Source organism: Tamandua tetradactyla, chromosome 19 (genome assembly GCF_023851605.1).
Source record: "Tamandua tetradactyla isolate mTamTet1 chromosome 19, mTamTet1.pri, whole genome shotgun sequence".
In the NCBI taxonomy this organism is placed as follows: Eukaryota; Metazoa; Chordata; class Mammalia; order Pilosa; family Myrmecophagidae; genus Tamandua; species Tamandua tetradactyla.
In genome coordinates, this window is record NC_135345.1 from 40,588,070 (window position 1) to 40,611,309 (window position 23,240).

At 38.2% G+C, this 23,240-nt stretch overlaps 1 protein-coding gene across 2 annotated transcripts in view; it reads left to right on the forward strand.

Annotated features, from left to right (window-relative positions):
* FAM114A1 (family with sequence similarity 114 member A1) overlaps positions 1–20,112 on the forward strand; it is an 86,008-nt gene extending 65,896 nt beyond the window's left edge. For both annotated transcript variants that reach the window (XM_077136603.1, XM_077136604.1), the window contains 7 exons: positions 3,120–3,243; positions 8,769–8,860; positions 10,698–10,859; positions 11,722–11,861; positions 14,389–14,461; positions 17,970–18,023; positions 19,316–20,112. In XM_077136603.1, the coding sequence (XP_076992718.1) occupies positions 3,120–3,243; positions 8,769–8,860; positions 10,698–10,859; positions 11,722–11,861; positions 14,389–14,461; positions 17,970–18,023; positions 19,316–19,417 (747 nt within the window). In that variant the 3' untranslated portion in view covers positions 19,418–20,112. The remainder of the gene's footprint in view (positions 1–3,119; positions 3,244–8,768; positions 8,861–10,697; positions 10,860–11,721; positions 11,862–14,388; positions 14,462–17,969; positions 18,024–19,315) is intronic.
* The last annotated feature ends 3,128 nt before the right edge of the window (positions 20,113–23,240 follow it).

Here is a 23,240-nt window from a genome sequence, read left to right on the forward strand (position 1 = left end):
TAAATTGTATTAACTTTGCCATAGTGTTTTAAATTAGAGAATATCAACTTGAAGAGTGAATATTACCCAAGAACTTGCATCTTCTTCTAGGGAACAAGTTAGTGGTTTCTGGTTGTGCACAGGATAGTTGAATAATTTTAGGTGAAAGTATGATTGTTATTCTTTTTATTTAGAAAGTAAGAAGAACTTAAGGAGATGTATATGTGTGCCGTGTTGATAGGGTGTGAACTGTAATGATTAAGTTCGTTTGTCAACTTGACAAGGTTATGATGTCCAGTTGTTTAATCAGACAAACACTGTTCTGGTTGTTACAGTGAGAATATTTTGTGTATTTAAATCATTCGTCAGTAGATTGCATCTGTGAGTGCTTACATCTACAATCCACAAAGAAGATTGCCTTCAGCAATAAGAGGAGGCTCATCCAATCAGTTGAAGTCTTTAAAGGAAGAACTGATGATTTCAGCAGTCAGAAAGAAAGAAAAATTTTTCACTCCTTCAGCCAGCCAGCTTCTCCTGGGGAATTCATTGATACCTTCACTAGAGTTCCCAACTTGTAGCCTGCCCTATGGAATCTGGACCTACCAGCTCCATGGTGGTGTGAGCCAATTCCTATAATTAATCTCATAACATTTGTGTATATATATATATATATATATAATGTGTATATTATACATATATATACCCATATACATACAGACTGTTTGTCCTACTTCCCTGGAGAACTCTGACTAATACACCATTATACTCAATGGTTAGCAAAAATAATAAGCAAGCATCAAAATGGTACCATACACTTTCATGGAAAGGATTTATGAAGCAGTCAGTCTATATTTGCATCCATGATAACATTCACACAGTGCCAAGTATGAAGTCTATATTCCACAAATACTAATGGAAGAGTGAGTTATTATTTATTATTGGATTGAACTAAAAATTCAAGATACATCACCATGGCAGAATGGTGTGAACTAGTAGGAATCATAAAAATGTAGAAAGATGCTGACAAGAGTCCTTCACTAATGAGAACTCTCCTTAGGGGATTCTAAAACATGACACCTCAGTTCATTAACTCCAGGAGGGTTTCCCACCATCCAGAAGACACAGAGAAACCAACCGACGTGTCCCTCATGTGCAATACATTTTCATTAAGCATTATATGCAAACACATTTATTCAAGAATGACACTTTTATTACTGTTAGGAAACTGCTATTTAAAAAACATATCTGAAGCACAGGAAGACAACATTTGTACTTCTAGGATCCTGAGACAGAAACATAACTGAATTTGGCATGAGCTACAATGAAGACTAAAGGGTCAGGAAAGAAAGGAGTGGCTGTCAACCACCATGCAGGGCAAATTGGCTTCCACCTGCTAAACTCAATGGCTAATGGTTTTGTGTTGATGATGTCTCGCCATGTTTCCTTTCAGAGCCTCAGTGTGCTTGTATCATGCTGTGGGAATGTACATTAGCAGCCTGTAGGAAAGTGGTGTTCTGGTATCCCAGATGCCCGCTCTAACTCTCTCGCCCTTCTGGATGTGCTAATTCACTACCATGATAAATATTAAAATATATTTCAAAGTAGATTGAAATGTCTCTGCTCACTATCCCTCCTGAGCAAACGTTTGGCTTGCAGAATGAAAAAAACATTAAAAGCTTATTACTTTACAGTTATAACACATTTTTAGTGTGGTTTTCCATTCCTGTGGACCATTTTGGAAATTTAAATCCATCTTCCGGGATGACTGGCTATCCATACAAATACATTTGTGGTGTTTTCAGAGGGCAGTTCCAAAGGAGGGCTTCTGAAGGCAGTGAGCATCACCTCCTCTGCGAAGTCTTCCCTGCAGACCCTCTCACCTTCCCTAGAAGGACTGACATGCTCCCTTTGTTGGGGATTGAGTCATATCCCCCATAAAAGGCACGTTTAGTCCCAGTCCTTGGTCCTGTGGGTGGCACACTTGTAAATAGGACCTTTGAAGATGTTAGTAGTGAAAGTGTGTTCAAACCGAATGGGGTAGGCCTTTATCCATTCTACTGAAGTCAATATAAGCAAAGGAAACTGGACATAAAGCAAAAGCTGCAGGAAGATCAAGAGGCTGGAAGTCAGTGGAACCCAGAAGAAAAAGAAGATGCTGCTATGTGCACTGCCATGTGACAGAAAAGCCAGGGACAGAAGGACCCTTGGCAGCCAGTCCCAGAATGCCAGTCTTGGGGGAGAATGTACCATTTTGCTGACGTCTTGATTTTGAACTATTTATAGCCTAAGAATCACGAGCCAATAAATTCTCATTGTTTAAACCAACCTACTGTATAGTATTGTTTTTTTTAGCAGCTAGGAAATTAATACACTCTTCCTGGGGGCCCACTGTACCTCTGCTGATATCTGTCATGGCCCTTATGGATTGACCTGGGCCTCCGTCCTCAGATCTCTGAGAAGAAAACTGTGTCTTGGACATTTTTGTAACCCCACTACAATAACCCACATCTGGCAAGTGTATATGTGTGTATATCTGTGTGTGTGTGTATCATTTATTTATTTATGTTTGTTTACATGTGTGTACATACATACATACCTATATAATTTATAGAGGCTCACCAGAAGAACTTTTAAGTACATTTTTCATTTAATTCCATAAACACCCTTATTAGGTAGATGCTATTATGATCCCCATTTTACAGCTAAAGAAGCTGAGGTGAACAAGGTTAAATTATTTACCCAAAGTCACATAATTTGTAAATGGAAAGCTGATATTTGAACTCAGGTTTGATACCAAAGTATATTCTTAACCACCATCATAGAAGAGTTACCACCATCATTTATTTAGCATCACCTGCATGCAACTGTGCAATGCATTTCATATTCTTTGTCTCATTTCCCTTCAAAGCATCACTATGAGAAGTGAATCTCATTTTTAAAAACTGAGAAAATCTAAGCCCAGGGGGCTTATGTAACTTGCCCAGGTTGCATTTAGTAGGCAGTCAAGATGACATTCACACCAAGCATAACCTCCCATACCCTGCAATGCTTCAGCTCCTGAGAGTAGGGACCTGTATGTAAAAGTTATTAATGAGAAGAAAAAACGACCGTGGTGCTGACCTATTTCTTTCTTTTTTCAGGTTCAGTCAATTTTAGCATCACTCAATGGAGAGAAGCTGGAACTCTTAAAGCATGACCTAATTTCCATTAAGGACATCTTTGCAGCCAAAGAATTAGAGGATGAAGAGAGTCAAGAAGAACAAGGTAGAGAAAAATGACAAGTTAAATATCAAGATATACTGTTGGTATAATCTTTATGAAACTGCTGATAATGAGCACAGCCGTTTGAGCAGGGTGGAATTATTTCATTCAAGTGCTCCTCCTCCCTGCTTCCAAAATACCCTGTGCATCTGCTCTTGTTACAGGAGCTTGTCACATTGATTTATAATTCTCTCTTCACTGATGGGAAGACGCCTGTCTTAGGCATCTCTCGTTCTGTGATGTCCAGCATAATCCCTGCATATAGGCACACAGTAAATGCCTATGGTAGAATGAATGAAGAATGCAGTGTGCTAAACAGGCCCCTGATGACTAGCATTTACACTCCGAATTCTAATTTTTACACTGCGTGTGGAAGTTGTTAAATATGTCTGGTGTTGATGGCAAGTAAGTCTGTAAATGGATTTCTTTTCACATTTTTTGTTTTCCTTGTAATTTCCATGTGTAAGAGTTAGGGTATATTCATAGGTGTCCTACATTCCACCTAAAAAGTAAGGTTCTGACAAAGTTTGCACCGTTTTCCCACAGTGGTGTGATATGTTAGGTTGGTGTTTTAGTTTGCTGATGAAATGCAGTAAACCAGAATTGGATTGGCTTTTACAGTGGGGATTTATTAATTTACAAGCTTACAGTTCTGAGACTGTGAAAAATGTCCAAATTAAGGCATCAACAGGACTATACCTTCTCCCTGAAGACCGGCTGCCAGCAATCCTCAACTCTGTCACACTGCAGGCACATGGTGATGTCTCCTGGTCTTTCCCCTCTCTCCTGAGTTTTGTTACTTCCAGTTTCTGGCTTCAGTGATTTTGTCTCTGAGCTTCTGTGCGTGTCCTTGTCGCTCAGCTTCTCTGGCTTTTCTCTCTTTAAATTTCTCTGTGTGCTTTTCTGAATTTCATCTCTTAACTTCTCTGGGGCTTTTTTCTTTGTCTTCTCTCCATCTCATGCTTTTATAAAGGACTCCAGTAAAAGGATTAAGATCTTCACCTAAGGCATGCATAACTGAAATAACCTAATCAAAAGGTCCCACCCACAATAGGTCTGTACCCACAAGAGTGGATTAAAAGAATGTGATCGTTTCTGGGTTACATACAGCTCCAGATCATCACAGTTGGCAATCATTGAAGGGACCCCAGTGACAGTATTCCAGCCGAACAATGATTTAACCCTGAGGACATTAAAACCTATTTTGTGAGAAGCAAGTCTCCCCTGAGAGGGAAAACATATTCTCAAAGTGGGACAAGCTTAATGATTCCTCTAAGTTGTCCTCTTGGGAGCAGAATACAGTAAAACATTTGCTACGTGCATGGAAAGGGAGTTCTTACCTTTGCCAGAACCAAGCACCACAACAACCACAGTTGTTTCATTTGGGTCATGCTGAAAGGTCAAGCAACCGCGGACACAAGACTGGCTTCTCCTAGAATATTCTGAACGGTCTCATTGGAAACCTTTTCACCACTCAATTTCTGGATGACCTTGAGCAAGTTATATAACCTTTCTGAAACTCAGTGTCTTCATATGTAAAATGGAGATCATAACATGAATTCCCAAGGGCTGTTGTAAGGATCAAATTGGATAATATGTATAAAATATTTATTACAGTGCCTGGCACCCAGAACTGCTCGGAAATGTTATCTATTACTATTATTATCTAAAGCGCCAACACAATGCCTAGAAAATAGTAAGTGTGTAGTAAATTGTAGGTCTTATTTATTATTGTAGTTATTGTTATTATCCACTGTGCAGGGTAATGATAAAGTGCATTCATATTGTCAGGTCCCTGGAAGTGTTTTGTGATCAAATGTGCTCCATACATTTAATCAAAGCTTGAATAGAGGAGCTCAAATACTCTAGCCTTGATGCTCAGGGCAAAATTCTTTGAAGAACTTTCAAGTTATCACATAAGCACTCTCTTCCCCTTTAGTCCTACATACTGACCTTATGTATCTTAGGGTTAATGAGATTTATGTTCATTGCATCAAAGTAAAAGAATCAATTACACTGAACAATAGAAAGAGGCCAGTATCAAAGAGATATTCTGGGAATAATGTTACTAAGCATTTGTGTGTTTCTTTAAAATAAAGTAACAACCCTTCTTCATTTAGTTTCTAAATGAAGAAACTAAAAACAAGCTGTCAGAGGCCACCCAGTGATTATTGTGGACCCAATCAAACTAACAATCACCAAAATGAATGAGACTATTTCTTTGCAAGTTACATGATACCTGCAGTAGACCTGGTCCTATCTGGGATGTTATTTAAACAGAAGAAAGAGAGGAATCCAAATTCCCCCAACATCAAAGGAGACACTGTTATTGGTGGATGCTGATAAAGCAGCATCCATCAATCACCAACTAATGCTATCTCTGGAGACAAAATTTGACTCAATGCTATTAAATAGAAAATGTTGCAACATGTGATGTGATGCAAACATGATGTAGAGTTTCAGTACATTGGGGTTTTGAATATGAAAAACAATTTGATGTCATGAATACCACCCTTAATGAAAATGGTAGATTTGTCTCCCTTTAAGTGACAAAACCCTGGTTTCTTCTGTAATGAATTCATTTCCCCCCAAAAAATCTCTGGGTTGCCAAAGCACTATTTTTTTTTCTTTTTTTTTTTTCTTTTCATGGGCAGGCACCGGATTTCAAACCTGGGTCTCCGGCATGGCAGGCGGGTATTCTGCCACTAAGCCACCATCACACCATCCCAAAACACTATTATTTTTAATTAGTTTAATACATAAATGTCATTCTAACACTTAAAGAAGAACTGGGAGAAAATAATAGAAGAGCTGTCATCAAATCAGTTGAATTATGATGGAGTGTTACAACTCTAAAAAGACTGAGAAATTACCCAAAATATACAGAGGGTAACCTTCGCAGACAATCCAGGAGAAAAATTCTGGGATAAATCAGAGCATTTTCATCAAATTTTTTTCTTGTAAGCACTTACATTCCTAAAAACCTCCTAACACCTAAATAATTTATATGGTTATCTCAGAAAATGTAATAAACTGTCATTTTTAGATAAATTTAATATCAGGCTCTTCTGCATTTAATAATGTTAACTAATGATTTGCATATTTGTCTTTCCAGCAGAATGTAATTTTATTGCACTGTCTTGGGTCTCTAATTTGTTTTACTATCTTTGTGAAGAGATTTTAAAAGGCTGTTATCTATTTTTATTGCCTTGGTGAATATCTTCTTGGCCAAACGTACAGACCAGGAGCTGTTGTGATAGCATTCTTTGTTGCAACATTTTTTTTCATCTGTTTTTACTGACTTCTATTTCTCTGTGATTTTTTTGCCCTAAAATATATTTGCTGAAAGTTCATGGTGTGTTTTTCTGCTTTATAGAGCTACACCAAGTATTTGTATTCTAATTTAGTATTGATTAATTCCTAATATTTTAAACTTTAGTGTTTACAAAATACTTTCACATTTATTGTATTATTTGGTTCTTACAAGAGCCCTAAAGAAGAGAGGAGAGATTTAGTCTCTAAATGTAGAGAGGAGGAAATGGAAGTTAAAGAAGCTATGTGACTAGCCCCAGGTCACAAAGCAGTAAATGTAGGAGCTGGGGTGGATCCCTCCAAGTCTCAGTCCATGGCTCTTTCTGCTCTGCATCATTGCCTCATGCAGAATAAGAAAGGCCAGGAATTTTGGGAATGTAACCCTGTGCATGCTGCCCAGGTATGCGTCTGCCCCTCTTAACTTTCCTACCTAGAAAGATGAGACCAAACCTCTGTCCAGAAGACAGCTTTCAATGGAATCTCTAAATCTCTTCCCTTTCTGCCTCCTGTCTCCCTGGTCCCCCTCTCCTCCTCCTCCTCCTCCTCCTTCCTCTTCCTTTCTCTTGTTCCTCCCTTCCCTCCCCCCATATCTCTGGCTCCCCAGCCACTCACTCTTCCTTTGAGAAGCTAATGGCTTCCTCATTCTTGAAGTTTCCATTCAGGCACTGCTCACCTCCTCCAGGAAGCCTTCCCTTGAAATCTCTCTTAGGATTGGGCTAGGTGCTGAGTTAGACCCCTTAGTCAGAGCACTCACTTCATTGTGCTAAAACAATCTGCTTGTTTGTGCTTCATCGGAAGCAAAGAATGTCTTCTCTCCCTCTATCCACAACACCCACACTCCTCTCTCCCTCCCCTCCAGCCCCACTGGCCTCCTTGCTCTCTGCACATACCAGGCACACTCCCTCCTGGCCTTTAATCTGGCTCCCCTCTGCCTGGAAGGCTCACCCCTCCTCCAGGTCATTGCTCAGTGTCACCTTCTCAGCTATCCTGCTTTATCCCCCAGCCCCAGCATTCCCTACTCCTCTTCCTTGTTTTATAGTTCTCCGTAATGCTTACCGCCTGACATACATACTTTACTTTTCTGGTTTATTTATTCATCTGTGTCCCTCCTGAGACTGTATGTATAGGGGATGATAAATTGATCTAAGCCAAATGTTTTCAAACAAAGACTTTCAAGTTATCCTGGCTGTCTTCACAAGCTACCGATTCACCATTGGTCTAGAAAACGGGAAACAGCACATTCTTGTCAGCATTAGATGTCAGATGGCTTAGTCTTCTCTGAAGATACTGCCTTCATCCACTAGCATAAGCCAGGGTATTTTCTTCTTATATTGCTTTGAGATCATGTACTCAGGCCAGATTAATGATGTGTCTTTATACCTCCCCCACAAAACTTGTAGTAAACCCATTGTGGAATCAATTCATTAACACTGATCAGAAATCAAACAAGAGAAATGAGATTGTAGCTTTTAAGAGTCTCACCTTCTCTTCGTGGCCCACCAGTGCTATTCCTGTTGTTATTCAGTAAGTATTCATTTAGCACCTAATATGTTCCAGGTACTGGAATAGCATCCAGGAGTAAGCAAAACAAGTACCATCTCTGTCTTTAGGTAGCTTCCAGCTTGGAAGGAAGACAAATCATTAAGAAAAAAATTTTGGACCAGACAGATATCCTAGATAACTTTAAGACATCTCCCCAAGGATATAATATTGTTACATCAGATATCGTCTACCACGTTAAGACTGACTGTGCTTTGGTGCTGTGGCTTGGTGGGCATTGAAGAGTGCCCTGGATACCAGGAGGGTTACAATGCCAAGCATAGCATAACTTTGAGTCATTAATACAGGGTTGTCCCAGGTCTCTCAGAAAGGTCATTCATTTGCTTATTCAGTCATTCTTCCTGCAAATAACTATTGACCACCTAAAGCCCCAAACAGGGCAGCTAAGCTCCCTGCCCTCGTACTGCCTTTAGACTAGCCTGGGCTGTCTAAAGCTTGACAGGCAAGACTTCATCAGCCTTTCACCCAGCATTCATTGCCTTTTTGCACACTCGCGAACTCATAGCGTTTTTGCCCGGCAGTTGGAGGACAGACTGCTCCCAGACTCCATTTAGTCTGCCTACCCTGGCTGCAGGCTGTAAAGTTGGAGGTGCTGCCACATCCCGAAGAGTGAAAAATAAATCACTCTTCTTTCTTCTGTCACTTTCTATTTCTAGGCTTAGAAGAAAAGGAAGAAGAATTTGCTCACATGCTTACAGAGCTTCTCTTTGAATTACATGTCGCGGCCACACCTGACAAACTCAATAAGGTCAGTGCCATCTGGCTCTGAATTTTTATTTAAAAAAAAAATTCTTACTAGTAAAAGTCCAGAGATCTGCCTGAAACAGAAAAAACCCTAAGTCCCATGGGGCACCATGCAGGGAGAGGAGTTTGAAGTCAGCAGGTAAGAGTTGAGGTGGCAACATAATGAAACGTGATGGTAGAAAACATGCCAGACCGGGTCGTGAGACCTGCATTTTGGTGGCACCTTGGCTAATAATTACCCCGTGACCTTGAACAAGTCACTTCCCATCTCTGGGCAAGGTAAGATTTTCTCTTAGAGCACAGGTTATCCTGAAGATGGAGGAGGAAAGATAGGGCACAGAGGGGCTTTTTCAAATTCTCCTTTTAAAAATGGCATGCCAGATTTGGGCAGGAGAAGTGATGCATCAGCCAAGAAAACCATCTATCTCCTCCTGTCTGGAAAACTGGTTCTCCTTCCCAGCATGCAAGATTGTCCCAGCTTTAATGGGGTCTGTTCCTCTAATAATGTCACAGTATGCCTGCGATTTGGTACAGGGTCTTGCTTTTATGAGATTGGGCACATTCAGTGTGGTATAGCTGTAAACCGTGGAGTTTTTAATGAGTACACTGATTGTTAATTACTTAAAACCATGTTATGTTTTCCCTCTCTCTCTCTCTCTCTCTCTTTTTTTTTTCCTTTTCCTCTTATTAGTAAGCAGTGATTTACCCAGGCACTCACTTATCAAGGTGGGTGAAGAAAGGGCAAAATGAGGCAGCGAGGGGGAGAAATGAGGAATTTCTTTTTCTCCGATAGGGGCCACTGCTCCTGGCAGGTCAGTGATTCAAACACAGTGGGAAATTGCCTCATTTATCTCCTGGCAGCACCTGCCACTGCTTGAAGCTGGCCTGTGGTGGCTTCAGGATTCCACTGGTTTATTTACATAGTCAGCCTAAACGTTTGTCCCTAGAAGAGGATACGTCAAGAAGCTCCCTGCAGGGATCGCTGGACAGTTTTGTTGAATTTTCTCCCCACAAATTTTGCTGTTAACTTACCATTCAGCACTCTGACATTTTAAACTTTGGCACATAAGCTTTGAAATAAGTATTAAACTTAACAGCAGTTCCTAAACAACTTGCATTTAAGCAAGCAGCTTGAACAATAATGACAAAAGCTAGGTAAGCCTGCACTTTCTAAATTCAGAGAATAACAGATGGAGAGGAGGTGGTTTCTGCTTATTCAATCTAGACATCATTTTTAAGGCCACAGGTTGCTTAAACTACACTCATGGATTCATGTGAAATTAAACTAGTCACAGACCATCACAAAGCTCCTTCCAACAACTCTTCTGTTATCTCCCTTGAAGTGGAAAGATCTGTCATGAATATAAGAGAAGCAGAGCCATTCTTCATCTTCCCAGCATGATGCGTTACAAGGTTCATGAAACATTAAGAACTTCATAAGACATATCAGATGAGGAAATTATTTTAGTGGTGGCCATGGCTAAATTTCTAACCTATATTTAAAAACTACTATTATTCTTTTATAGTTGGTCATGAAAAGTGAAAAATATACCACAGCTTTTTCTATCAGTGTGACCGTCATTTTTATTTTTATGAGGATAGCATTTATAAATGGTTCTCAGGCCCTGCAGCATTCTCTCTATACTTTCTTTCTATTCCATCCCCTTTTATTGCTTTGCCCGTCCCAGAAAACAACAACAAGGCGTCTTTAAGGAGGTTGAGGAATTGCCCCGCCAGTCTATAAACCTACAGGAAACCACCCTCAAAAGTTTAGAGCAACTTGGTTTTTGTCCTGAAATTGGATTACCTAATCTCCGTATTTCACAATATGTGGTTCGCAGGCAATGAAAAAAGCTCATGACTGGGTGGAAAAAAATCAAGCCACAGTATCAATAGATATGGCAAAAGGATCAGAGGAGGAAACTAAGGAAGAAGAAAAAGAAGAGAAGACTGAGAACCCTGAAGAAGATGAAAAGGAAGAAAGGAGGACTAAGACAGTAGAGGTAAATGAATTTTAGATTTCCACGTGTAGGACAGCAGTACTATGTTAATTTTATTAGCAGTATAATTCTAAGTGAGGAAAGGCCATTTTTTTTTTTTTACCCTATCCTGCAGAATGAGAGTCTGAGTGGTAAGATAATAGACACCAAAATGTCAAGACAGTTTGTGGATTCTCATAGATTTTGTAGCTTTTGTCCACAGCTTCACAATTATAATTTAAAGGAAAAAAAAAAGATCTTTATAAACATAGTTGATATACACTTAGGGTGAAATTCTGTCTTATATGCAAGTTTGTCAACATAAATGCCGTGATGCCCCATAACTGAGATAATTGAAGTTTTAAAGCATTTTTTCATTGCTGTAGCTTTTATTCTGTAGTTTAATAAATTAAGCGCATAATTTATACCCTGCCTATATTCAAAAAATGGAGTTTGCAATAACTTCTTATATTGAATTTTTAATTTTAGAGAAAGTACTTTTTAAAATTAGATTACTCATTTAAATTACTCTAAGAAAAAATTTCCACTTAGGTCTATTATTCATCCTCCCTTCCTTGTGAATTTATGAATACCTTCCTGCTCTGTGCCCCAAATTTCTCTTAAGCCCATGAATGAAACTCTCAATGTTCCTGAGACCCTGGTGGAACCTCTATTTTATAGCTGCCTTTACCCTTAGAAAAAGCCTTAGACACTCTCAGAATCTTTGGGTAAACTTTTTTCAGGTCATAATTGTTTTTGTTTTTGTTTTCAAGAATTCAAGAATTTATTTCGAGAATTCAAATAACACTTTCCAGCGCCACTGGGTTTATTTTTTAAAATCTACTTAGTGAAATTATTTTCGTACTTATACATTTATTTATTTCAGGAAGTGTACATGTTGTCCATTGAAAGTCTGGCAGAAGTAACAGCACGCTGTATTGAGCAGCTTCATAAAGTAGCAGAATTAATTCTTCATGGACAAGAAGAGGAAAAACCAGCTCAGGACCAGGCAAAAGTTCTGATAAAGTAAATGTTATCTTCAATTCTTATTTTTTCAATTATATATATATATATATATATAATTAATGGTACATATGTACATAACATTCAAATTATCTCTATCCACCTATCGTATACACCCACCCACCCATACTCACATGCATACACACACACACACACACACATGCATTATCTGTACCCTTAAAGATTCTGGTTTCAAAGCACCCATCATTTTATGGCCATCTTAAGAAATAAGGACTATCTTAACAAACACATTACGTTCGCAAAAAGAAGGAACTAGATATTCCGGAATTATTTATGAAGAGATTTGAGGGAAGTCACACTACTTCATTCAGAGCTGTGAAGATGTTTAATAGGTCAAAATCTTGAAAGTATAGACCTCTGAGTATAGTATGTTGAAAATGTAACATTTTCAACATACCACACGAAAATATGCAAACACACCCTACTGTTCGTAAGCACTTCTACCAGCACTGCATGTCCTGAACTTTGGTGTTACCGATCAGTGGTACGAGCCAGTTCTCTCTGAATTGCATGTGAGTATGTATGGGCTGGCATATATTATTTCTTCAATAAAGAATGGCTATTATTATTCATAGTGAAATTAAAAATGTGTATATACATATATATGAAAATAGAGGGTATAGAGCTGAAAAATAAGCCTTTAATTTTATGTACATGATTATGTTGTGATATAGAAAATTAGTTTTGCCCCAAATACCCACTCCTAATTACATGACAAAGGAGTCAAAATAGGAAACCCCTGGAATATACAGGACCATACACACATGTCTCTCTCAACACACTCATTTTCTTTGCCAGCTAACTTGTCTTTGCTCATCACTACATTTGGCACTGTCGGTTGAGGAGCAAATTTTTAATGGAGGGACCTTCCAGAAAGTTGATCAATATGAGGGTTTTTGTACTTTTTCCTCACTTATCAGGATATGTCATCTAGTCTAAATTTTCATATCTACACAGGTGAAAAATCAAAGATATTATAAGACTTGCATAATCCTGCCCTTAATATGTCTAGGGAGAATATGTACTTACTTCAATGTATAGAAGAAAGAGCAAAGGGGAAAATGCACAAGTTTAAAATATTGAGGACAACAGAAGGTAGTTATTTTGTGTTTGTGGCTCTGATTTTAAAGGGGAGGGCCGAAGTTCAGAAGTCCCTGATAGAGATAGCAAAAGACTTTACTCTTCACTTCCTTCTGATTCCTAACCCCAGTTGTCCCAACTTTAGCAAGTTGCACCAAGCAAAGGGCAATAAAGCCCTGCATTTGTCTGAATGATTAGCGCCCCTTCAATCATCTGCCAAGAACACTTAAAATGACTCTGGCCTGTCTCCTGGTCTTACTTATGACCCTTTCTGCAGAAAGCTTTGGATGGGTGGATGGATGGATAGATGGATGGATGGATGGACGGATCGATGGGATCAATGGATAGTTGGATGGGAGGTGGGAGGATGGATTAATGAATGGATGTGTGAGTGAATGGATGAGTAGATGGATGAATGGATGAATGGATGAATGGATGAATGGATGGATAGTTGGATATAGCTCAACAAACCTGAAAACATAAGTTATACACAAACCCTGTTTATCAAAACAAAACGTATTTGCTAGTAACTTCACTAGATCTCTAACTTGGGGTTATTATTTTTATAATAGAATCTTCAACTACTATTCATAAAAGTTATATATACAAATTGTAAAAATAAAATTCAGCAGGTACCCACATTGTGGAGTTTTTAGGTTATCTTCAGTTTTTGTCATCATCTCTAATGTTATAAATATTGTTTTGGTTAAATCTTTGTGTCCACCTTGCATTTTCCCTTGGGGTAAAGTCCTAGAAGTGGAGTGGTTGGAATAAATTTGGAGTTTTGATATAAGGCTTAAAAACCTATTCCAGGATCTTTGCTTTGAGGCATCTAATAAAAACATAAGCAAAATATCAAGAGGCACTAGAGTTTGAATCCTAGCTCTGTCACATGCTACTTACTGCATATCCTAGGCAAGTTACTTAACCTTCTTAAATATCAGTTTTTTCATCTGTAAAATGAGAATAAAAATAGAACCTCATCCATAAGGTCACTATGAGAAGTAAATATGGTTATACATACAAAAGTACTTAACATAGTACCTCAATGAATGTTTGCTATTACTGAAAAAAATGACAGAGTTGGAGGAAAGCCATCTGGCTAGAATTTTATAGACCTCTACACATGGAACTCCAGACTTCTATTGGTCCTGAATAGAGTTTTGATTCTAAAAAGAGGTCAAATGAGTTAGATGATTGTTCTTTACTCAAGCCTGCAGGGAAAATTAGGATTAAATTAAGCTCTGATTGTGAATCATTGCAGATTATGGAGGAAAACCTGTCTGCACATTTTTCTACAGAGCATCTTCAAACTTGTGTACTGTTCTTTTAAACATAGTACTGTGTTAATATCCATAATTATCATGCCAGTTAAATTATTTTACTTTTTTTTTTGAAAACCTGCAAACATCTGTTTTCTTAATTTCAGATTAACTACTGCAATGTGCAATGAAGTGGCCTCCTTATCAAAGAAGTTTACAAATTCTTTAACCACTGTTGGGGTAAGATTAGAATTCTGTTTCCTTTTTCATCTTTTAAAGGGAGGTGGGGCTGTAAGGAGCTCTAAGGAAAATAGAGGAAGCACTTTCTTTCATAGCTCCATAAACAGATATTTACCAAAACGAGGCCAAGATCTCCTTCTCTGATGACTGGCACCTCAGGGCTCTCCTATGACCAGTTCTCACCCTGAGTCTGCCATCTCAGAGGTACAAGATGCTGGATGAGTTTTCAAACCAACCTGGGCCTCATTACCCTTTTTTTTTTTTTCAAGTGTCAAATGAAGGTTCTTCCATTTTTTAATAGAAGGTTCTTCCATTTCTTAAAATCTGTGATATATATTTCAAGAATCTCTTTTAAAATAATTGATTCTGAATACTCTCATTGTCTTGCCCTCAGAGCCCATTTTATAAGGCACACAAAGATAACAAATTGCTTTGCTTTACTGTCACACCTCAACTTTAACAAAAGAGAAAATTGTACCAATTGGCGTAAGTGTTTCTTTTGTCAAGGTAACAACTTTGAAAGGTTTGGCATTCATTTAGAAGTGTGTCTTCTGGTTGTTTTATTTATTTGTTTTTCTCTTTTTAGAAATCATACATTATATAAGCCTGCCTTCGGAAACTGGAAAAGACAAGTAGAAAATATTCACTTTTAAGCTTTCTACCTTTTCTTTTAAGGCCCTGGATGCAAGGGCTGGTGACTCTTTCCATGAAGAACCACAGGTTTTCCTTCCTGCTTTAGTTAAGCTATTTTTGGTTACAAATAACAGAAATAAGCTCTAAATTGTTTAGGAAGAAAGGGAGCTTGATAAAAGCCAGTGGAGTATCTTGGAGGACATTGATCAACTATATCTGAGAAGGGAGCAATATAAGCAGCTCTGAGGACCCAGAATCATAGTTCTTGGATCCTTTCTCTAAACTGTTGTTAGTAAATGTGATTTAACTGCAGTGACCTCCAGACCTGTGTCTTTCCATTCAACATTATGAGTTTGTAGGTGAGAAAGTATAAATGTCTCATAAGCTTGAATCAGATGTCCACCTCGGCATCACTCAGCGAGGACTGGGGCAAGGTCAAATACTCAGGCCTACTTGGCTGCAGGTGAACCCCTGAGGTCAAGGGCAGCTCTCAAAGAAACAGGAAATGCTTATGAACTGGGCTATCATTCTAAGAGATGTCTGTCTCCCACATTTCTCTAAGTGACTCAGTTTATAAACAGTAAGCTACACACCACCTATTCATTCTGCTTCAAGGAATCTGGTTTCTGCTTTTTCTGCTTTGTGAAACAGCAGCTTTTGCATTTGTCTAATTTAAAGCCTTCAGCAATAGAGCATCACTGTATGCAGGCAGAGTGATGGGGAGGTGGAAGCTCACTGATAAAATCGGTTTAATGAAATGCATTTTTTTTGTGCTCAGTATTGTCTATGTTAGCTGAAACCCCTGGATTTTGGAGTTAGAGGCAGGGCTTGCAGATCAGGAATTGAGAGAAGTGAGGATGGGACGGCCTTGGCAGCTTGGGTTCCCAAGACTCTAACTTACCCTGTCCTCATTCTTCGTGAGAACATCTCCACAGTTCAATAAACAAGGAAGCTCAGGCTCCTCCACTGATCACTCAGCTCCCAGTCTGCTGCCCACCAAACACCTCAGACAGTCAGATGTTTGGTTCTGCATGCTTGTCTAGTGATGGGAGTGCATATATCTGTATGTGTGTGTGTGTGTGATGTTTTATGTGATATGCATTAAACATTAATTTATCTACATTAGTGGACTATTCAAGGTATTACTTTCTATTCCTTTTAATGTATGAGAGTAATACATTAAGTAATGTATTCCCACACAATGCTTCTCAAACTTTAATGTGCAAATGAATCACCTAAAGATCTTATTAAAATGCAGATTCTGATTCAGTAGGATGTGGAGGAGAATCTGCGTTTCTAACAAACTCCCAGGTTTATTAGACAATGTTCCACATCTGCAGACCACATTTTTGAGGAGTAAGGCTCTAGCAGATAGATGTGTACTTCAATTTATGTACGTATGTGTATATACACCTATACAAAATTTGAGTGCACAAATGAAGGACACACAAGTTATCATTTTGGAGAAAGAAATATCTAAGTCTGAAATAAGGTTTACTATGAAAGGCCATCTCATCACAACAATATTCCTGATCTTGTGCTATGATGAATTACTTACATCAAGTCATTGTTTCTGTTCCCTAAAAACACAGCCATTACTCATAACATGAAGTTAATGAGTATCTATCGCTCTCCAGACTCCATTTACTTTGCCCGCACATCTCATTGATTCTAAAAGCCAATGTCATTTTATTGCTCTCGTTTTGGTTATATTTTAGATGTTTATTGATAATCAAATAAACATGAAAGCAAATACTATAATGGGTTTTCTGGTTATTTGACTCAAATGGCTGGGTTTTTAAAGAGTTTTTCCCAATACTCCACTATGGTTTCCCCAGTAAACATTACTTCACCTTCTGTAAAGTAATGTCAATGAAAACAGGCTGCTCTGTAAAGATATATACTTTTGTTTGCCATAAATTCTTCCAGGTACAGTAAGGGAAACCACCTTATTGAGATTGCCTTCTTTTCTCCTAGCTCTTTAATGATTCATAGTCTTCTACAAGTAGATTGAACATTTTAGATAGAGAAGACTATTAATTGAGGAACCAATAGTGAAAATAATAATAATGATCCTTATACTAGCTCTCACTTTTGGAGCCCCTATTTTTATTCTAGGTTCTGTACTCTGTGCTTTACTTATGTATATACTGATGTTTTTCAAATTGGGATATGCAAACATATTTAATAATGTTTTAATTTTGTTGCTAATCCGGAAGACACCTTATAACTAAGGACTCATGTTTGCATTTAAAAGGGAAAAGGGGGGAAAAAAAGACTACAGACCAGGCTGGGATTAGGGTGAAGCCAGTGAGGGACTTGCCTCAGGTGCAAAATTTAAGAGGCCACATGCAGACAAACCCTCAGTCATCAAAACAGATTGTGTTTTAATGAAATATTTTTAAAAAATCAAAATGGTTGCAAAAAGTCCATGATAAACAAAATACCAAAATTTTAAATAAACACAGTATCCAACCCTGCTCTGGCACAACTTCACCTCACTCACCTCACCTTAATTCCAGAACTTCTGCAAACTTTCAGTATTTGAAAAGGTCTGGGTTTCAGTTCTACTGGGTGACCTTAAACAAATTACTCAACTTTCCTGATCCATATTTTCTCATCTTTTAATTGGGGATTATAATGGTACTTATAATTTCTGTTCCTAATGTTCCTGTAATTGTTCCTGGAATTCCTGTTGAAACTAAATGAGATCATCTATGTGAAGCATCCATCAGATAGAAAGTTTGTATAGGAAGCATTCTACTTCTCCCCTTCTATAGGAGATCCCTCAACAAAGCCAGTGTATTACGTTTTATGTGGCAAGCCTTGAAGTATGGGCACCTAATCTATCAATTTCATACTTTTAATTCCACAGAGCAACAAGAAAGCTGAGGTCCTTAACCCCATGATCAATAGTGTATTGTTAGAGGTAAGTGGTCCCTGGAGAAAAAGTGCTTCTGAACAAAGCAAATATTAGAGCTACATGTTCTTGTCTTTCTCCCCAAGCAGCAAGTATTATTGCAATTCTAAATCTTATCAACAGTCTTTTTTGAGTACATTTGTGTAGCTCAACCAGCTGTAAACCCTCGGGTAAAGCAACAATGCCTAATTTTCAAGAATTCTTGATTATAAAAAGAAATGCTAAGTTTGCACGTTATTTCTGTCCTCCAACAGAAGCAGATATCTGCAGCCAAGTTTGACACCACTTTTAACACTATGATAATTAAGTGCTATGAGGGGTTATTGCTTGATGGGGGGGTTTTATTTAAAAGTGGGTACTTCCCTCCATTCACAATAATCTTTGCTTTAGCTGGGTCTTAACTCCTGGGTGGCAAAAACGATGAATAGAATGCTAGGCCTCTGCTCAAGGCAGTGTGCTCTCACTCTGTGTCCTGCCTGCTCACCAGGACTTCCTGATATCAGTTGCCTAAGTATGAAGCTGCTTTAAGTAGTGATGTCAAGAGAGTCAAAAGGGGTCCAGGAGTCTTCCTCACTGGTGAGTCGTAGGCACTGGGTTCTATTTGTGACTGGGGGAGAGAAACCTTCCAGCAAGGGCCAAACGTAAGAAACGGGCACATCTACAGCCACAAGGCACCCAGCTGAAGTCACAAAGTGTTAACAAGCTGGTTTGAGCATGGACAATGTATACATACTGTTTTTGTTTGGTTTGTTGGTTTTTTTTGTTTGTTTGTTTGGTTGGTTGGTTGGTTGGTTTTTTTTTTTTGCTGACTGTAGTAGCTGTGAATTGCAAAAACTGGAAATTACAAAACTTCCAATCAGGAGAGCTACTTATGTATTCAAGGCCATGTTGGGGGGGGGGTGCGGAAATCAGGCTTTTCTGTTACGAAAAATGATCAAAGTACAAAAGTAAAAATGGTAGCACCGAGTGTTACTGTTCAGGACGTGGAGTTGTCCTGATAAAAGGATAGATAGGACCAGGCATATTGGGCCCTGGATATTCATACATAGGTGCCCTAAAAGTCCATGGAAATGGTTTGCCTCATTTTGAGTGAGCTGTTTCCTCTGTTAATATAGAGGATTAAGAGCTAGACTCAGTTCATGCAAAGGGAAGTGCTTATATTTGCTTTAAGCACCAAAATTAAAGGAACATACCTTCAACCTGGTGGGGTTTGAGAAAAATGATTATCAAATTGGAAGAACTGTCAAGATTTGAACTATGAGAGAATAACCCTTCAGCCACTTATTTTTACCTCTCCCCAGGGCTGCAATAGCACAACATACATACAGGATGCCTTCCAGCTGCTGCTGCCCATTCTACAGGTTTCACACGTCCAGAACAGTCGTCCAAAAGCTCAGCCATGACCTCACCAGACAGCCTTACCTGGCAAAGGAAATGACAGATGACATAGCATCAGTGTATGACAGTTAAGGGAATGTTTTCTAGGCGTCTGACCACAGGACACCCATTTGAGGACACTACAAGCAATTTTGCACAGACAGTATTGAGAAGACAAGTTTAAAGAAAGTTATTTCTCTTAATGTATATGGTTGTTTTTGCAAATAATTGTGTTTTCTTTATGTTAATTTAAACTTACACAGCTTGTATTGAAAATTTCCTTTAATCTGAGGTTCATTCAGAAATACTCATTTCCATTCTGGTAAAGCATGCTATATTTAGAAATTCATTGGCAGATCCTTGATTTTTTTTTAAACCTTTGAATTTCACATTCTCATAGTATTTTTTTGAATTAGTTTTTATACTGAACTTTGTTTTGTTACATAATGTCATGAACAAAGATAACACTGCTTATAGATTTTACTGATTTTGTTAAAAGAAGAACATAAATATCTCTCGATAGCCATTCATTCTCACAAAAAGCATTTATTAAGCACCCACTGTGTGCTGAAAATAGAGGAACATGATCTCACCCCAGTAGAGCTAGATATTTTGAAAGAGGATTTATAGTAATTCTTCAAAATGCTTAAAAATAGCTGTAAGTTTTCTAAACCTTGAAAAATCAGAGGAGCAAAGTAAATTAGTGGTTTTTAAAGTTTTATCTTTCAATTTGTGGTTTTTTTCCCCACATTTCTTGAAATCTTTTATCCCAAATTTTATATACGGGCTAGAATAACAAAGGGCGTTAAAGAGTATTTAGTTTAATATTGACTTGTTATGATCTGTCTTAATTTCCTAGCTGCCAAAACAAATACCAGACAATGGGTTGAGTTAACAACAGGAATTTTTTGGCCTGTGGTTTTGGAGGCTGGAAGGTTTGCTTCCTCCCAGGGTCGGTATCTGCTGGCTGGCTGGCAATCTTCAGAGTTCCTGGGTTTTTCTGTCATATGGCAATACACATGGCAGCATCTTCTCCTTTCTCTTCCTGGTTCTTTTGACTTCTAGCTTCTGGCTGCTCCCCATGGCTTCTCTCTCTCTCTGTCTGAATTTCACTGTTTTAGAGGATTCCAGCAAAGTGGATTAAGCCCAACCTGAGTCAGCTGGCTACACTTCAACTAAAAATAACATCTGCAAAAGGCCCTGTGACAGTGGGTTCCCTCCCACATGAATGGATTAAGATTAAGAGCATGTTTTACAGGGGGCACATATTTCAGTCTGCCACCTAAGCACACAAGGGCATAATTACAAAACTTGGGAGTATTCAAGTAGGAAATTAAAGAGGCTTCAACACAGCAGAATCCTAAGATTGAATTTAAAAATCTACTAACAAGTACAGGTGAGTCAAGGTGTTCCATATACAGTTCACACTTGCTTGTAGCAAATACTATCATAGCTTCTAAAAGACAGAATACCAATGTGCAGGTCAATTAACTTGTGTATTGATCACCGGGACACTGCATAGGAGAACCTGCAGCCAAGAGAGGACTTGTCAATGAGCTCTTCCTCTCCTGAGCACCACCCATTCATTCTAGGTAGGACTTCTGGGTGACATTCCTATTTCAGAGCTCTATCTCTATTCCTAAAAGCATCATTACAAGATAGCTTGCCCATTGGCTCTCTTTAGGGCAAATGAAGCTTGTAGCTTTGTAGGAGTGTAAACCCCTTATTCATATTTGCTTTTATTCCCCTGATACAGTAGACTTCCTTTTTTTCCATGCAAAGTAGATAGATTTTAATACTACTTATTAGCATTTCAGTTGTCTAAGACATGTGTCTTGAAACAGCCAAATAGAGAACAGAAGAACAATTTATTTACAATCTGGGGATGAGGTGGGGGACTTCTCTGGGTAATCAATTAAAGACACTTTCATTTTCCTACTTTCTTTTTGATTGCCTGGGATGTTTCTGTTATTAAGTCTAGAGAATTATTAGCTGATGGAAATGTTGTATTTGCCTTTCCATAAATTGTAAATTTTTTATATACAGAGAAGGAAAGATTTAGATTTATAATTTCTTTGCATCGTATCCTAGCATCAGATGGATTTAGAGACATTAATTGGAATGTAAAGGAGAAATATCTTCAAAGGAGCAGAATTAGATGCCCAGGTTTAGATTTTAAGCCTAACTACACCCATTTAGTAGATTTTAAGCCTCAATGCACCTATTTTGTGCAGAGCAAATTTTTAAATAATAAAATAATGTGGAAAACATTAAAAGAATGCGAGAGAATTATTCTAAAAAAGTGATTGGCATTGTTCACTTTGTATTTACATATCTCTTAATGATAGAATATCAAGGTAAGCAGGTGAGATGTAAGCCAACAAATGGTTTCTGGGAAGACAGCTAGCTGCGTGGTTTGTGAGTTACATTTATTAAGATAGAATAAGCCATCATCCAATTATTGCTCTCTTTCAATACTGCTTTTCACCATCACTTTTAAATAATTGCTTCTTTACTTTGCTTTAAAACCTGCCAAAGTACGGGATCCAAATCTGGGCAAATGCCAAGCAGCTACTGAATGATTAATTTGACAGGATTCCTTTAGAAGTTTTGTATTCCTTCAATAATCCTTTCCATAAATTGGGTTCACTTCACTCTATGCAATTACTCTAAACAAGTGTGCCAGTTTTTTTTTCTTTTATCAAGTGCAAAGTAATTTCTAGCCTAAATAATGAATGTAGTCCTGTGCCTGTGTCTTATTAAATAAAAAGCCTCAAAAGCATATTTCAAATTCAAAGTAAAATGCATTCAAGAAAAATTGCTCCTGGGTATTGATACATATAGATCTATGGGGCAAAATTGAGTCCCAAATCTTAAAGCAGAGGCCTAAACTGAAAAATTCTATCCTACCAAGAACGTAAGTGTCTATTTTCTGTGGGTCTCATACTGGACTGAACATCAAGTTCATGGTCAAATAGTGTGACTAGCTGAAGCAGTGGTGGGAGTGAGCTAGGATATGTAGCAGCCTCAGCCATACCAACTAGGGACCTGTGGACTTCAGCTGCAGGGCTCAAAGGGATTTAAGAAGCACTAGCCTTGAGCGGGCTAAGGGAAAGTGCTAAATGTAGGGTAGAAGTCTCAACCCAGAAATGAGAACATCTCCTTGTGCTTTGCAGAAGTCAGCTGCCAGGGGTGGGCGGGGTGGCTCATATATATCTGGGAAGACATCTGTCCAGGACAGAACATCGCAGGGAAGCATTTTGGCAAAAATTCAAAATATGCATTTTCTTTCCTAAAAGAAAAAAAAATGTTTTGGAGTGCATGCTGAACAGATGGGATGGATCATAACACATACCTTAAAATGGAATTTAGTTTTATAAAAGAAATTATTCTTCAGGATGGAGCTAATTTTTCATAATGTAAAAACTGTCCGTTGATTTTCCTCTTCAGTGCACCCTGCATTCAGATATTTAGACCCATGATTCAAGTTGGTTTCTCAGATTGCTGTGTCTGCAAAAGCACACTGGAGGAATCATATTGCAGATGATTCTATCCACTTTAGAACTGCAATTTTGCTCTGGTTTTAAGGTGATTAAAATTCAAAACACCAGGGAAGTGGATTCAGACCAGCCATTCTTCTTGTAAAAGGGGGGAAAAAATAATGTAGTTAGCCATTTTTTTGTTTTTCTAGATGTCATAACTTATTGAGGTTTGTATTCATTTTCTATATGTTCTCCCATAACTGATGCTCCACTATAATATCTGATATTAAACAAATCTGAGGAAAGACACCATTCTGTTCTTTTTTTTTTATCTTAGAACCTGAAAACAATTTGAATGAGTCTGCCC